This window comes from Chiloscyllium plagiosum, chromosome 37 (genome assembly GCF_004010195.1).
Source record: "Chiloscyllium plagiosum isolate BGI_BamShark_2017 chromosome 37, ASM401019v2, whole genome shotgun sequence".
NCBI classification, from domain to species: domain Eukaryota; kingdom Metazoa; phylum Chordata; class Chondrichthyes; order Orectolobiformes; family Hemiscylliidae; genus Chiloscyllium; species Chiloscyllium plagiosum.
The window spans coordinates 19729044-19743094 of NC_057746.1; the positions used below are offsets into that span (position 1 = coordinate 19729044).

General features: G+C 47.3%; 1 protein-coding gene across 1 annotated transcript in view; it reads right to left on the minus strand.

The window, feature by feature from the left end:
• gnl1 (guanine nucleotide binding protein-like 1) overlaps positions 1-14051 on the minus strand; it is a 29630-nt gene that overhangs the window by 1247 nt on the left and 14332 nt on the right. Inside the window, exons 6-11 of the mRNA XM_043677873.1 lie at positions 12786-12993; positions 12198-12293; positions 9442-9627; positions 8561-8739; positions 4523-4703; positions 4208-4348 (exon numbers count right to left, since the gene is read on the minus strand). Of these exons, the coding sequence (XP_043533808.1) occupies positions 4208-4348; positions 4523-4703; positions 8561-8739; positions 9442-9627; positions 12198-12293; positions 12786-12993 (991 nt within the window). The remainder of the gene's footprint in view (positions 1-4207; positions 4349-4522; positions 4704-8560; positions 8740-9441; positions 9628-12197; positions 12294-12785; positions 12994-14051) is intronic.

Below are 14051 nucleotides of genomic sequence, written 5' to 3' on the forward strand. Positions count from 1 at the left end.
GGAAGGCTCCTTTAGGGCCTTGGATAGAGGTGAGGGAGGAGGTGTGGGCGCAGGTTTACAGTTCCTGCGGTGGCAGGGGAAAGTGCCAGGATGGGAAGGTGGGTTGTAAAGGGGCGTGGACCTGACCAGGTAGTCACGGAGGGAACAGTCTTTGCGGAAGGCGGAAAGGGGTGGGGAGGAAATATATTCCTGATGGTGGGGTCTGTTTGGAGGTGGCGAAAATGTCGGCGGATGATTTGGTTTATGCGAAGGTTGGTAGGGTGGAAGGTGAGCACCAGGGCGTTCTGTCCTTGTTACGGTTGGAGGGGTGGGGTCTGAGGGCTGAGGTGCGGGATGTGGACGAGATGCGTTGGAGGGCATCTTTAACCACATGGCAAGGGAAATTGCACTTTCCCCTGTCACCGCAGGAACTATAAAACCTGCGCCCACACCTCCTCCCTCACCTCTATCCAAGGCCCTAAAGGAGCCTTCCACAGCCATCAGAGTTTTACTTGCACATCCACTAATATCATTTATTGTATCCTTTGCTCCCGATGCGGTCTCCTCTACATTGGGGAGACTGGGCGCCTCCTAGCAGAGCGCTTTAGGGAACATCTCCAGGACCCGCACCAATCAACCACACCGCCCCGTGGCCCAACATTTCAATTCCCCCTCCCACTCTGCCGAGGACATGGAGGTCCTGGGCCTCCTTCACCACCACTCCCTCACCACCAGACGCCTGGAGGAAGAACGCCTCATCTTCCGCCTCAGAACACTTCAACCCCAGGGCATCAATGTGGACTTCCCCCTTCCCCCACCTTACCTCAGTTCCAACCTTCCATCTCAGCCCTGTCCCCATGACTTGTCTGGACTTGTTCTACCTGCCTATCTCCTTTCCCACCTATCCACTCCACCCTCTCCTCCCTGACCTATCACCTTCATCCCCTCCCCCACTCACCCATTGTACTCTATGCTACTTTCTCCCCATCCTCCTCTAGCTTATCTCTCCACGCTTCAGGCTCACTGCCTTTATTCCTGATGAAGGGCTTTTGCCCGAAACGTCAATTTCGAAGCTCCTTGGATGCTGCCTGAACTGCTGTGCTCTTCCAGCACCACTAATCCAGAATCTGGTTTCCAGCATCTGCAGTCATTGTTTTTACCCTGGGCTTCCTGAGCAGAGCGAGGGAGAGAAATCATGTGCCAAGGTGTTTATCCCATTTCTGGGCTCTTTATTTAGGCTTTTTTCTTGTTCTCACCAACTAATTTATTATCTCTGTATTGTTACGTAGAATATCTTCTGTACTTCAGTTGATGTTGGGGTATTTGGACTTGTACAGAATTAGAAGAATGAAGATATCCATTATCAACCCTCTATTAAACAAACCCACAACACGAGGAAAGCATTAATTTCCGAGACACTGCAGTACTCAAACTGACACAAGACAAAACGGCTTAAGTTAGCGAAAAGATTCTTTCCAAAGCAATTGAAGAATACTTCAACACACAAAAAAGCCATCACCTTATACAGACATCATCTACAAACTGATGAGCTCTCGGCCACTACACACACACACACACACCACACACACACACACACAAAACAAAGTTAGAACAGTTTAGTCAGGCTGTTTATGGGTCACCCCACATCGTAGATCTCTGTTGTATAAAGCCAGCAATTGCATATTCATTGAAGGAATTCATTGCCTCTGTCATATCAACTGTCCCTGGCTCTCAGATATTTGAGTAATGTTGCGTTGGCAGGTTTAAAATTACTCTCCCTCTCCTTTGCAATCTCCCTTCTTACCCAGCACCCCACAGCTTCCACCTTCCCTCCATCCATCCTGTAAAAACCCTGGCAGCCTCTTTCCTCCCTCCCGATCAAAAACCCCATGAGCAGGCAGTCACCTCCAGACTGTAACTCACTCACTCATCGACCTCACAAGGTGCTCCTCCAATCACAGGCGGGCTCTTTATCTCCAGCGTTTGATGCTGATAGGCCCACAAGTGAACCAATCAGTAACAAATGCAGGAGGGAAAGAGCCCGTGACTGGAGCTGCTCCTCTTGCTCTGACTGACTGAAGAAGAGGCAGCGCTGGCTGAACCCTCTTAGGCACAGGCCTTGGCAGCCTAACACCAGCTTTCCGGAACTTTCCTTAAGAGAAAACGATGGACAGTCTGAGCGTAGGAGTTACGAAGAATGAGGAATGATCTTATTGTGTCGGAGAGGATTCTGCGGGACTTCGACAAGGGAGGAAGACAAAAACAGAGGGGGTGGTGGCTTAGTGGCACTATTGCTGTACTGTTAATCCAGAGGCCCAGGTCACGTCCTGGGGACATGGGTTCGAATCCCGCAACGGAAGACGGTGGAATTTGGATTCAATCAAAATCTGGAATTAAGGGTCTAACGATGGCCATGAAACCATTGGCGATTAATTCTGCAATCTGCACCCTTCAAGGGCCATTCTCTACATATTGTCACTCATTTCTCTGGGCACAGCTTTCTAACTAAAGTCCATTTTAACAGCTGAGTGTGAACTCTCACGGGACATCCTTTTGCTTTGGAGTGCTATGCCCGTGACCTTCCTTCAAAAGTGCATTACTGAAATTAAAACATACTGTGGTCTTGGAAGGTACTAATGCCAATCCCCCCCCCCAGACTTGCCTTCAAAGTCATTCTCTACTGGTTCTGAACCAACCTACTGCCTCCTGTAGAATTAACTGAAGCATTTAAAAAAGAAAGGCATTCACCCACTTGCAAAGTCATGGTTTTGAGCAACGCGACTACTGGAATTTAACAGATAAACCTCTATCCAGGAAGGTCTTCCAAATCTTTGTTCCTCACTTGTTAGGCCACAGCCCATGTCTGGCACCGCACTTTAGGGAGGATCCTAAAAAAGGCCTTAGATGGGGGTGGTGGGGGGGGTGGTGTGGAGAGATTTTACTAGAATTGAATCGGGGGTGACGGTTTTCAGTTTTGCTAGAAAAAGGTTTCTGGGAGATTTGACAGGATCATTTAAGACCACCAAGGGGTGGTCAAGACCATTAGCATGAAGGTCAGTAATCAGAGGGTGCAAGGTTAAGACAATTGAAAGAAATAAACAAAGTGTGGAGTTGGGAGTGGGGGGAGGGGGGGGGTGGAGGGAGGAGATTTTACTTTATGTAACAGGCGGAGGGGACTATGCCGTTTGAAAGAGCATAGAACATGGAACAATACAGCTCAGAACAGACCCTTCGGCCCTCAACGTTGCGCTGACCTGCGAACTATTCTCAGCTCCTCCCCGTACACTATCCCATCATCATCCACGTGCTTATCCAAGGATTGTTTAAAACTCCCTAATGTGGCTGAGTTAACTATATTGGCAGGCAGGGCATTCCACGCCCTCACCACTCTCTGAGTAGAGAACCTGCCTCTGACATCTGTCTTAAATCTATCACCCCTCAATTTGTAGCTATGCGCCCTTGACGTCGTCATCCTAGAAAAAAGACTTTCACTGTCTACCCTATCTCGTCCTCTGATCATCTTGCATGTAAACAGTGGGAACAGATTCAAGGCTAACGTTAAAAGGGGATTGGATAAACACATGAGAAGAAAAAGACTGCGCGATGACGTGGAAAGAGAGGGAGTTGCGACTAATTAGCGCAAACAGCACACTGCGCCAAGTTACCTCCTTCTGTGCTGTACAATACCTACAACTAAAACAAATCACAGCAAGTCTGATAGTGAGAGATACAGGTGTTCCCTCAATTTGTTTTCTCTCTCTCTCTCCACAATTTCAAATAATCAAATCAACCACTGCGCAGAGTTACTTGCCAACAAAGAGAATGTTAAACAGTGACCGTCTTACTGCAGTGACTACAAACTCTGACTATGCAGTGATCTGGTCACACCACCTGGAGAACTGCATCTGGTTCTGGTCATTGAAGCACAAGGAAAGTATTGCAGGCCAGTGCGAGAGAGAGGCAATGAGGCCAATCCCTCAAACAAACAGGTGGCAAGTGAGACAGGAGGTTATCCTCCCCCCCCTCAGTATCAAGGTGTGCCTGACACGCTTTTAAGGCCCTGGCAAACATGTTAAAAACAGGGAAGGGACCCCTCCCCCTCACACAAGTTCACAAGAACCCTCATTCCATGCTCAGCTCAACGATCACTGCCACTCGCCCCAAAAGCTGCTCCCGATGATGCTAGGTGTTGAAGCTGACCGAACGCGCGCGCACGCACACCCCCTACCTTTCTGCACCGTGTATCCCGGAGGTCGCATGCAAAGACACAGGCGCCCGTCCACGGTCAGTCGAAGGATGCTGTTTGCTGCCCGGTACACGTCGTTCCGTGCTGCTTTGGCCGTCTTGTACCCCCTCTTCTCGGCCCAGGCTGCAAAGAGACAAACAGCTCATGGCGCGTGAGGCGGACACTGACTCTCACTCTAACTCCGGCTCGGTTATTAACTCGAGATGCCAAAAAAAACGGAAAGCTTTCCACTTGGCGGATGGCTTCGAAAAGAAACCGGCCGGCAGCCTACTCTCCCAGCCCACGACCTCCAGTTACCTTCACAGATGTCCCAGGCGGTGAACCTGGCCTGGCCCTGCTCCTGCTCCTCAGGCGTGCCCTCTTCCACCTTCGGGTGCTTGAGTTTCAGCAGCTTTGCGACAGGAATCCTCGCAGCCAGGTAACCGATGGAGGTGTAAGGCTCCTGAATCTGTGCTATTGGATAAATCCCAGACAGAATCTGGAGGTGGTGGGGGGAGGGAGAGACCAGAGAATCAGAGAATCTTGTGCAGACCATTGAACCGCGTGGAAACAGGCCCTTCGGCCCAACAAGTCCACATCGGCCCTCCAAAGAACCTCCCATTCCTCTCCCCTTTTATCCTATATTTACCCCTGTCTAATGCACCCTGTCTACACATCCCTAAACACTATGCGACACTTTAGCACGGCCAATTCACCTAAGCTGCACATCTTTGGATTGTGGGAGGAAACCCACACAGTCACAGGGAGAATGTGCAAACTCAACACAGACAGTCACCTGAGGCTGGAATCGAACCCAAGTCCCTGGCGCTGTGAGGCAGCAGTGCTAACCACTGGGCCACCACGCCACCCCAACACAGAGGGATACATAACTGCATTCTTTAGAAAAGGGACAAGCGACTCAGGTTAGTTTTGCTTCAGACGCTAATTCCCATCCCGCCCAAGGCAGGAGGTTCAAGTCAAACCCAAGAGACTCCAGAACTATATCTAGGCTGACATTACAGGGCAATACTGAGGGAACAACCCTCTTGAGGCTGAATGAAATGTCCCTGCCTCTGAGCCAGAGGCACCGCAGTTGGGTGCCGCTCCAGATCTTGATGGCAAAGGAAAATTCATTGATAAATGTGGCTTTCCAATGGCGAGCAGTCAAAGTGGGAGTTTCTCCTGGTTAATTACAAGACGGTAACGTTTTAATATTCCAGGGTACACAAGCTTCTAAGGGTTTGCTATGTTAGACTGTACCAAAATTAACTCAATGCACTTCTGCCTTAGATTAGTGATAAATCACACAGGAAGGTTAGAGGGTCATCGAAACGCGGTTCTGAGAGTTGGAGTATGGGAGAGTGACAGGACCTCAATGTTAGACAGAGCTGCTCTCAACTGTGCTGCTGAAGACAGCTGAGCTCTTCAGCAGGTTCACAAAGACAGAAATGGCCACAGAAACTCAGCAGGTCTGGCATTATCTATGGAGAGAGAAAGCAGAGTTAACGCTTCCGGTCCAGTGACCCTCCTGCAGAACCTGATGCTGCCAGGCTTGCTGAGTTTTACCAACAATTTTGTTTTGGTTTGGATTTCCAGCATCCTCAGTTCTTTCGGTTTTTTTGAACAACGTGTGTTTTGCATAGCAAGGACTCTGGGGAGTGCTATACCAGTTGCAAAGCTTTGCGTCAATGAGGGGCTGGGGTGAAGCGCTTGAAAAATGTGTGTGCACAATTAATAGTTCAGTACAGCAAGAAGTCTCAGTGAAAGCTCGACAAGCAGAGTTTGTTTGATGCACTTTAGCAAGATTGGGCATATGCAGCTTGGTGAAGTGAGCGGTCAGGGAGAAACTGGATGGAGCGGTGCCTGCCAGTACAGTATTTAGAGTCCTGGGGAATGTGGACTCAGGAATGGAATGTGATTGACTTGAACATGAGCAGTCATCCACAGTCAAAGACAGATTTGTCTTGAGGAGGAGTTTCATGGCTAGATTTGCAAAAGTGAAGAATTGTAATCCTTTATGAAGTTTGTTCAGTTTTGATGGTCCACTGTATTATTAACGTCTCGAAGGAGGGGACAGTTACTGAGAAACTCTTTGGAATTGTCTTAACCCCATTGGCTATTTGCTTTGCACAGCGGAGTGTTCGGTTACAGTCTGTTACAGTTTAGTACAGTCTATTACCCATGTTTACTACATTAATTCTGGGTGTTGGAACTAAGGTGCACATGTATTGCAGATATTACCATTGTGTCTTGTACAATAAAGTCACAGACTCAGAGATGTACAGCACAGAAACAGACCCTTCGGTCCAAATTGTCCATCCAGACCATTTCCCAACCCAATCTAGTCCCATTTGTCAGCATTTGCCACATATCTCTCTAAAACCTTCTTATCCTTATACCCACCCGATGCCTTTTAAATGTTGTAATTGTACCAGCCGTGTTCTTCTCCACAATAAACACTGATGCAAAATACTTGTTTAGTATCGCCTCCATCTCCTGTGGTTCCACACATACGCTGCCTTCTGCCTTGCTGATCTTTGAGGGGCCCTATTCTCTCCCAAATACCCTTTTGTCCTTAATGTTTTTATAAATTCCCCTTGGATTCTCCTTAACCCTATTTGCTAACACTATTTCATGTCTCCTTTTTGCCCTCCTGATTTCCCTCTTAAGTATACTCCTACTGCATTTATACTCTCCCAAGGATTCACTCAATCTCTCCTGTTAACACCTGACATTATGATTCCTTCTTTTTCTTAGCCAAAACCTCAATTTCTCTAGTCATCCAGCATTCCCTACACCCACCCCCTAATATTGCTTGTTCAAAACAGTGAAATCTCAGGCTTTATTCTCTTAGAAATTCCTTCTGTCTAATTTAAAAATAAAAGCTACTTGTCCCTAATCAGATCATAACATAATTCATTGATCTCACTCTAGTCCTACTCATGTTGCAGAGTTCAAAATGGAGGTCTGGTATCACCAGCATGTACATTTCTAAGTATGACTGAATTTTATTTTTTAAAAAAGAGAGAACCACAAATGCTGGAAATCAGAAACAAAGACAGAAACTGCTGGCGAAAGTCATCAGGTGTGGCAGCATCTGCGGTGATGAAGCAAGTTAATTTTTTGGATCAAGTGATTTCTTTTTAATAATTGGTTTGTTCCCTGTCTGTTCACTCTGGTCTGGGATCACGCTCTGTAAGCCAGCGTACAGCCTGAAGTGGTACAAAACAGCACTGACCAAGTCTCTGGTTTGTGATGTGCTATTTGACCACAGCACCTGTTGCTCGAGATTGTTCCAATTACTCAGTACTCCTGGGCCGGACACCGAAAGGAGGTATTTACCGCCATCTAGTGACATCCATTAGAAACCACAGGCAGCTGACAAAAGGCTCAGATCAGAGCAATGACCAAGCGGCTTACTCACCAGATTCTCTCATGGAGAATATATCAGAAAACACATTCCCCTTTCCCCAGCAAAATTACAAAGAGGCAAGAATCAGGAGAAAAGACCGTGCCAGGAAAAATATATATACTTTTTTAAAAAGAGTAAAAATATCAATTAATCAAATTTGGGAAAGGAAACTTCTCAAAATGTTGCTGAAACATTTAACTAACCCCACAGTTCAACAATCTTTGAGAGCTCAGTTTGTTCAATCTCGCCCTCCACACCATCCCAAACTACATTACATTGGCGGGGTGTGTGAGTCTGTCTGTGTCTTCAATTGTACTGCATTCCTTCCACCTCTGGACTTTGCTATCTTCCTTTTAAAGAACTCCTTTAAAAAACTTAGCGGTTTGACAACTGTCCAAACACCTCTTACGTGTGGTTCGGTTTCAAGCCTCTGGTCCACAGCGTTCCTGTGTGAATCACCTTGCACAATTTCTTTAAAAGATGCCCAAGTACAAGCTGCTGCTACTGCATCATAGAAACCTTACAGCATTGAAACAGGCCCTTCGGCCCAGCAAGTGCACACCGACCCTCCGAAGAATATCCCACCCAGACCCATTCCCCTATTACTCTACATTTACCCCTGACTATTGCATCTCACCTACACATCCCTGAACACTACGTGGCAATTTAACATGGCCAATTCACCTAATCGGCACATCTTTGGACTGTGGGAGGAAACCGGAGCAAACCCATGCAGACACGGGGAGAATGTGCAAACTCCACACAGACAGTTGCCTGAGGCTGGAATTGAACCCGGGTCCCTAGCATTGTGAGGCAGCAGTGCTGACCACTGAGCCACCGTGCCGCCCCCAGGGAGAGGAAGACTGCATCTTCCTCAAATGCACCAGTTGGGCCCGTGCCCTCTCCTCTCACCCACATCCAAGCACAGAGCAGTGAAAGCTGACCTGCTGTTGACGGTCTACCAGCGAGGGAAAGATAAGGCCGGGGCAGTCGCACAGCTTGACGGTGGGAGTCAGGAAGTACGTCTGGAAGTACTTGGTGTGGCCTGGGGTACGGGACACACTCACCACCTTCTTCCCCACCAGGCCATTAATGAGAGATGACTTGCCCACATTCGGAAAACCTGAGAGGGAGGCAAGAGGAGAGGAGAGGGCGGAATTTAGACCCTGTGTATATATACAACAGGAGAAAGACAACAAACTCTCTGCTTCCTAAAAAAAAACACAAAACAATAGCTTGACAAATTTCACTGTTTGGGTCCTTTTTCACATCTCTCTTCAGGTTATGAACATCATTCCAGGTCTGATCACTGTCAAGTCTTACCAGATCTTAGGGCTGCTTTTTCTTTTGTTAAACCAATTTTTCAAATCAACCAGTTCAGAGATTAATTAAATACCTCTGGAGAAGGCGGGACTTGAACCTGGGCCTCCCAGGGATAGGGACTTTACCTGTGCACCACATGTGGACCCTTGGTCCCCAGGTGAGGGATGTATTTGATATTAAACCAATAAGCAATAGGTTTCCAGCAGCTGGCAGTTCTGGTTTCCGCCAAATTCGTTCAGAAAAACGCAGCACTTATACAGGCAAACTTGTCATTTTCAGCTGCTGTCACCCAGCACATAGAGTCAAAGAGACGTACAGCATGGAACAGACCCTTCGGTCCAACCTGTCCATGCCGACCAGATATCCCGACCCAATCTAGTCCCATTTGCCAGCACCCGGCCCGTATCCCTCCAAACCCTTCCTATTCATATACCCATCCAGATGCCTCTTAAATGTTGCAATTGTACCAGCCTCCACCATTTAACCAATCGTGCCAGCTCACCCACACAGCCCACAGTGAGGATGCCGTCCCTGTACAGCTCATCCACCGGCGTGCACATTTCCATGGCAGAGTCTGTCTGATGCTCCACCAGGACTGCGTCATCTTCGTCCTCCTCGTCAGTCAGGTCTTCGTGTTGGGTGTTTGCCGCATCCCGCTCCATCTTCTCCTTCCAGCTGCCCAGGTCGACTGGCGAGAGACAGGGAAATAATTACATAACTGTAGAGGGAGATGGGGAGGAGCAAGGGCTGGAATATGAAGGGGTGGGGGGGAAGGTACAGGTCGAGCTAGGGCTGGACTGCATCTGGTATAGTTCTGGGGTAACTCCAACCCGTAGGACATAATGGTCTCACAGTGGGTACAGCAAATGCGGCCAGCACGATATTAAGGCAGTTTAAGTTACAAGAACACGCTGCACAGAGCAGAGAGACCTAATTGAGGTGTTCAAGATGATTAAGGGATTTGCTAGGGCAGACAGAAGGGTGATAAGAATGCCAGATATGAGAGGCCATTTGGCCCTTCGAGTACACCATTCAACGAGATCGTGGCTGGCATTCGAATTCCGTAACCCTGCAATGTTATAAGGAGAGGTTTATAAAATCATGAGGGGTACAGGTAAGGTGAATGGCAGCATCTTTCTCTGGGATGGGGGACTTTAAGACTAGGGGGCATGTTTTTAAGGTGAGAGGAGAAAGATTTTAAAAACACACGAGGGGCAATGTTTAAAAGACATTTAGCTAAGTACATGAGTAAGAAAGGTTTGGAGGGATAGGGGCCAAGTGCAGGCTGGTTGGGACAAGCTATCTGACTCCATGATGCTACTTCTAGAACTCTGCTGAGGTTGGGATTCAGCTGAAAGTTTCACAGCTGAAATTGCTAGGATGATTGTTGGATCATGAGGCATGGGAACGGAGGAGGTAGATGACTTGAATATGCAGATCGATTACATTTCAGGTGAATGGTGGTACAGGTGTGGGGGGCTTTTGATGGAGATTCCAGTAAAGAGGGAGAAATGGCTTCCTGCAGGAGTAAGGTCAGTGGTCTGGAGAGGGACAAATTTATAGGAATGGACAGAAAGCCAAAGGTGCAAAGAATCTCTCTCTCTTTTCAATGACACACTGAGTTGTTATAAAACTATCTGCCCGAAAGAGACAGTGAAAGCAGATCCATTAGAACTTTGAGAAGGGGAGTATGATGAACAGTTGTGAAGGAAAGGGGGGCTGTAGTGCGAAAGGAAGTGCAGGGATTGAGAGGCAAATTGGAGAGGGGCGGCCATTAAGGGAGAGTACAGTGAGGGAGAAAAACAAGAGCGTGATCAAACAGCAAGACTTTAAGAGAGGTTTTTGAAGGACCTATTTTCAAAATAAGGAAGAAGTGCATTTTGAAATGCTCCATTACAGTTCTTTCCAAGTTTTCCCAACCTCTCAGAAGTGGCAAGTGGCCTAGAGAGAATTGCAAAGGTCGGGGTGTAATGACCAGTTCCAGATAGCTGAATCCCAAAGATCAAATTAAGTTCAGTACGGAAATACTTGATCTCAGCCAAGGACAGTACGAGGAACATTCAATCGTCTGAAACAGAAGCTGAAAACGCTGGGGAAACTCAGCAATCCAAGGGCAGCTTTGGAGAAAGAGACAGAGCTAACATCGAGTCTCCGGGATGTGGACAAATGATGAGTTTTATGTTGATGGAAAAGATCAGGAGGAGCAACTGGAACAGCAGTGAAGGTCCAGGAAGGCTCGAGGATGAGGAATATGATGGGTGAATGTCACCACAGAACAAAATATAAAGGGAATGGTAATGTCTGCAGATAAACAGGAAAAGCTTAAAGCCAGAGTTGTTGCTACTAACAAAAGATCAGGTTATTGAAAGCAAGTTATCAAAATACTGTGGTGCAAATGGACACTATCAGGAGTGGTTTAATATACTCCTGCTGTGCAGTACCATATTTGAACAATGGCAAGGTGCTCAGCAATAGTGCTCACCTGAGCAAGTCTACAGCTTCAGTCTGACCTGAACTGCACAGATAGCAGAAAACTTTCAAATTTCATAACATCATCGCGATTTTAAGGCGTCAAGGCCCTGAGGGGGAGGGTTCAGTGAAATTTGACCAGGATGATCCTATGGATGAAAGTTTTGAGTTACGTGAACAGACTGAAAGAAATGGGGATGTCTCTCATTGGATCAGGGTTGGATGTGGGATAATTGAACTGAGGCATTATACGGGACTTTGACAGAGTCAACAGGCCAGTAACCAGAGCTTATTGATTTTAAATCACTGACAAAGACAGACTAGAAGAGAAACTGGATCAACAATTTCTTCACATGTTGCTAAAATGTGGAGTGTGAGACCTGATTAGAACATAGAACATAGAAAAGTACAGCAAAGAACAGGCCCTTAGGCCCACGATGTTGTACCGAGACTTAATCCTAATGTAAAATATAGTAACTTAATTAAGCAGGAGAGAAAACAGCTAATCTGCTGGGGTCATCTCGACTTGAAATGTTAGCTTGCTCTCTCCCTGTAGATGCTGTCTGACCCACTGTGATTTCCAACATTTTTTTGGCTTTCAGCACAGGGTCCTCAGTAGTTTGCTCTGAACATGCAAGGTTATCAGGGAAAAGCATGGGGTTAAATTGGTCGACTCCTTTAAAGAGCTGGCACAGACATGTAGCAGTGGGAGTGGTTTCCCTGGGCCGCCCCATTCTGCGGCCATTATTATTGGCCCAGAGTGCTTCTTTTCCTTGTTTCAGGCCTTACCTTTCCCCTGCGTGATGTTCTCGCAGGCTTTAAGGAGCTGTTTGGGCCCCACGGCCATTGTCCTGACCCGCCTCCGTCTTCGGCGTTTCTGAAAAACTGAATTCCACAACAGACACTTGAATGAAACACACAGTTCCCACTGGCAAAGTTTTAATAAGCAAAGAGCTGCACGTTTTGCAGCAGTGAAAATACCATAAAGGTGTTTAAACTATCAGCTACAGCATCCGGTTCATACACAAGGGAGTGTGGGATGAGATGATTAACTCCTTCCTCCCCCAACATCCCCACATTCACAGTCAGATACTGGGCAGCCTGTTGCCAGTGGAGAGGATTAACCCACTCACCACCTTTACACAGACAGCACCCCCCCCCACCTCTAATCACAGTCCAGTTCTCTCCCAGTTCAGGACAGAACAGTTTGACATGGTTCAGTTGAGACAGTGTGAACATTAACTAGATGATACAGGTCCATTCCTCCCACGGCAACAGTGGATTAGGTCAGAGCAGTCCGTTTGCAGCTCATTCTGATTTAGCACTGCACCCATCACTACACCACAGACTATAGCGCAATCCCTCCTCGCCACTTACCAGCGCTCGGATCTGTCTCACCCGGTTTCTCCCGAGGGTACGATGTGAAGCAGAGCACGTGGAGCTGAGGAAACTTCTGCTGGAAGTAATGTTTCCAGGCTGCCACCAGGGAGGGTGGAGCGAGATCGATCTTATTCAACACCAGGATAATATTCCTCTTCATTTCTTGGGTCACATAGTCATAGAGTGCTGGGGAAAAGTGAATCACCTGGGGAGAGACAGAGGGGAAGGAGCTGGCTCAAGACAAAAAGTGGTAAGATGTGGGTGTGTACCAGGTAAGTCATTACCTCCTAACTTAATAGGTTAGTTTGTGTGGAGGGGTACGTGCAAACACACACAGTCTGCATGATGGCATGTATCCATGTGTATTTACATGTGGTATGTATTCAGAAATGCCTGTAAATTTATTTATTAGATTCCCTACAGTGTGGAAACAGGCCCTTCGGCCCAACAAATCCACACCGACCCTCCGAAGAGCAACCCACACAGACCCATTCTACATTTCCCCCTGACTAATGCACCTAACACTACGGGGCAATTTAGCATGGCCAATTTACCCTAACCTGCACATCTTTGGACTGTGGGAGCACCCGGAGGAAACCCACGCAGACACAGGGAGAATGTGCAAACTCCACACAGACAGTCACCCAAGGCTGGAATTGAACCCGTGTCCCTGGTGCTGTGAGACAGCAGTGCTAACCACTAAGCCACCGTGCTGCCTCAAATGTAAGCTTTTTCTGTATTTTTACTATAAATATGTAGTTAACATTCCCTTATTAATCCCTCTTCTTCCACGAAGAGAGGAAATTAATTTAGTAGGCAGATAACAAACAGTCAAGAATAAACACAGGAAGACATCTTATGTATATATACTGCACCATTGACAAGATAAAATACTCCAAAACCCTTTGCAACATTCACAAACAATATCGATACTAAGCTACATCAGGGAGTATTGGGACAGAAGATCAGACAAAGAATAGGTTTTAAGGAGTGCCTTGAAGGATGACAGAGTTTGTGAGAAGATTTGTAGCTCGGGTGCTCGTTGTTGTGGTTCTGTTCGCCGAGCTGGGAATTTGTGTTGCAGACGTTTCGTCCCCTGTCTGTGTGACATCCTCAGTGCTTGGGAGCCTCCTATGAAGCGCTTCTGTGATGTTTCCTCCGGCATTTATAGTGGTTTGTCTCTGCCGCTTCCGGTTGTCAGTTCCAGCTGTCTGCTGTAGTGGCCGGTATATCGGGTCCAGGTCGATGTGTTTGTTGATTGAA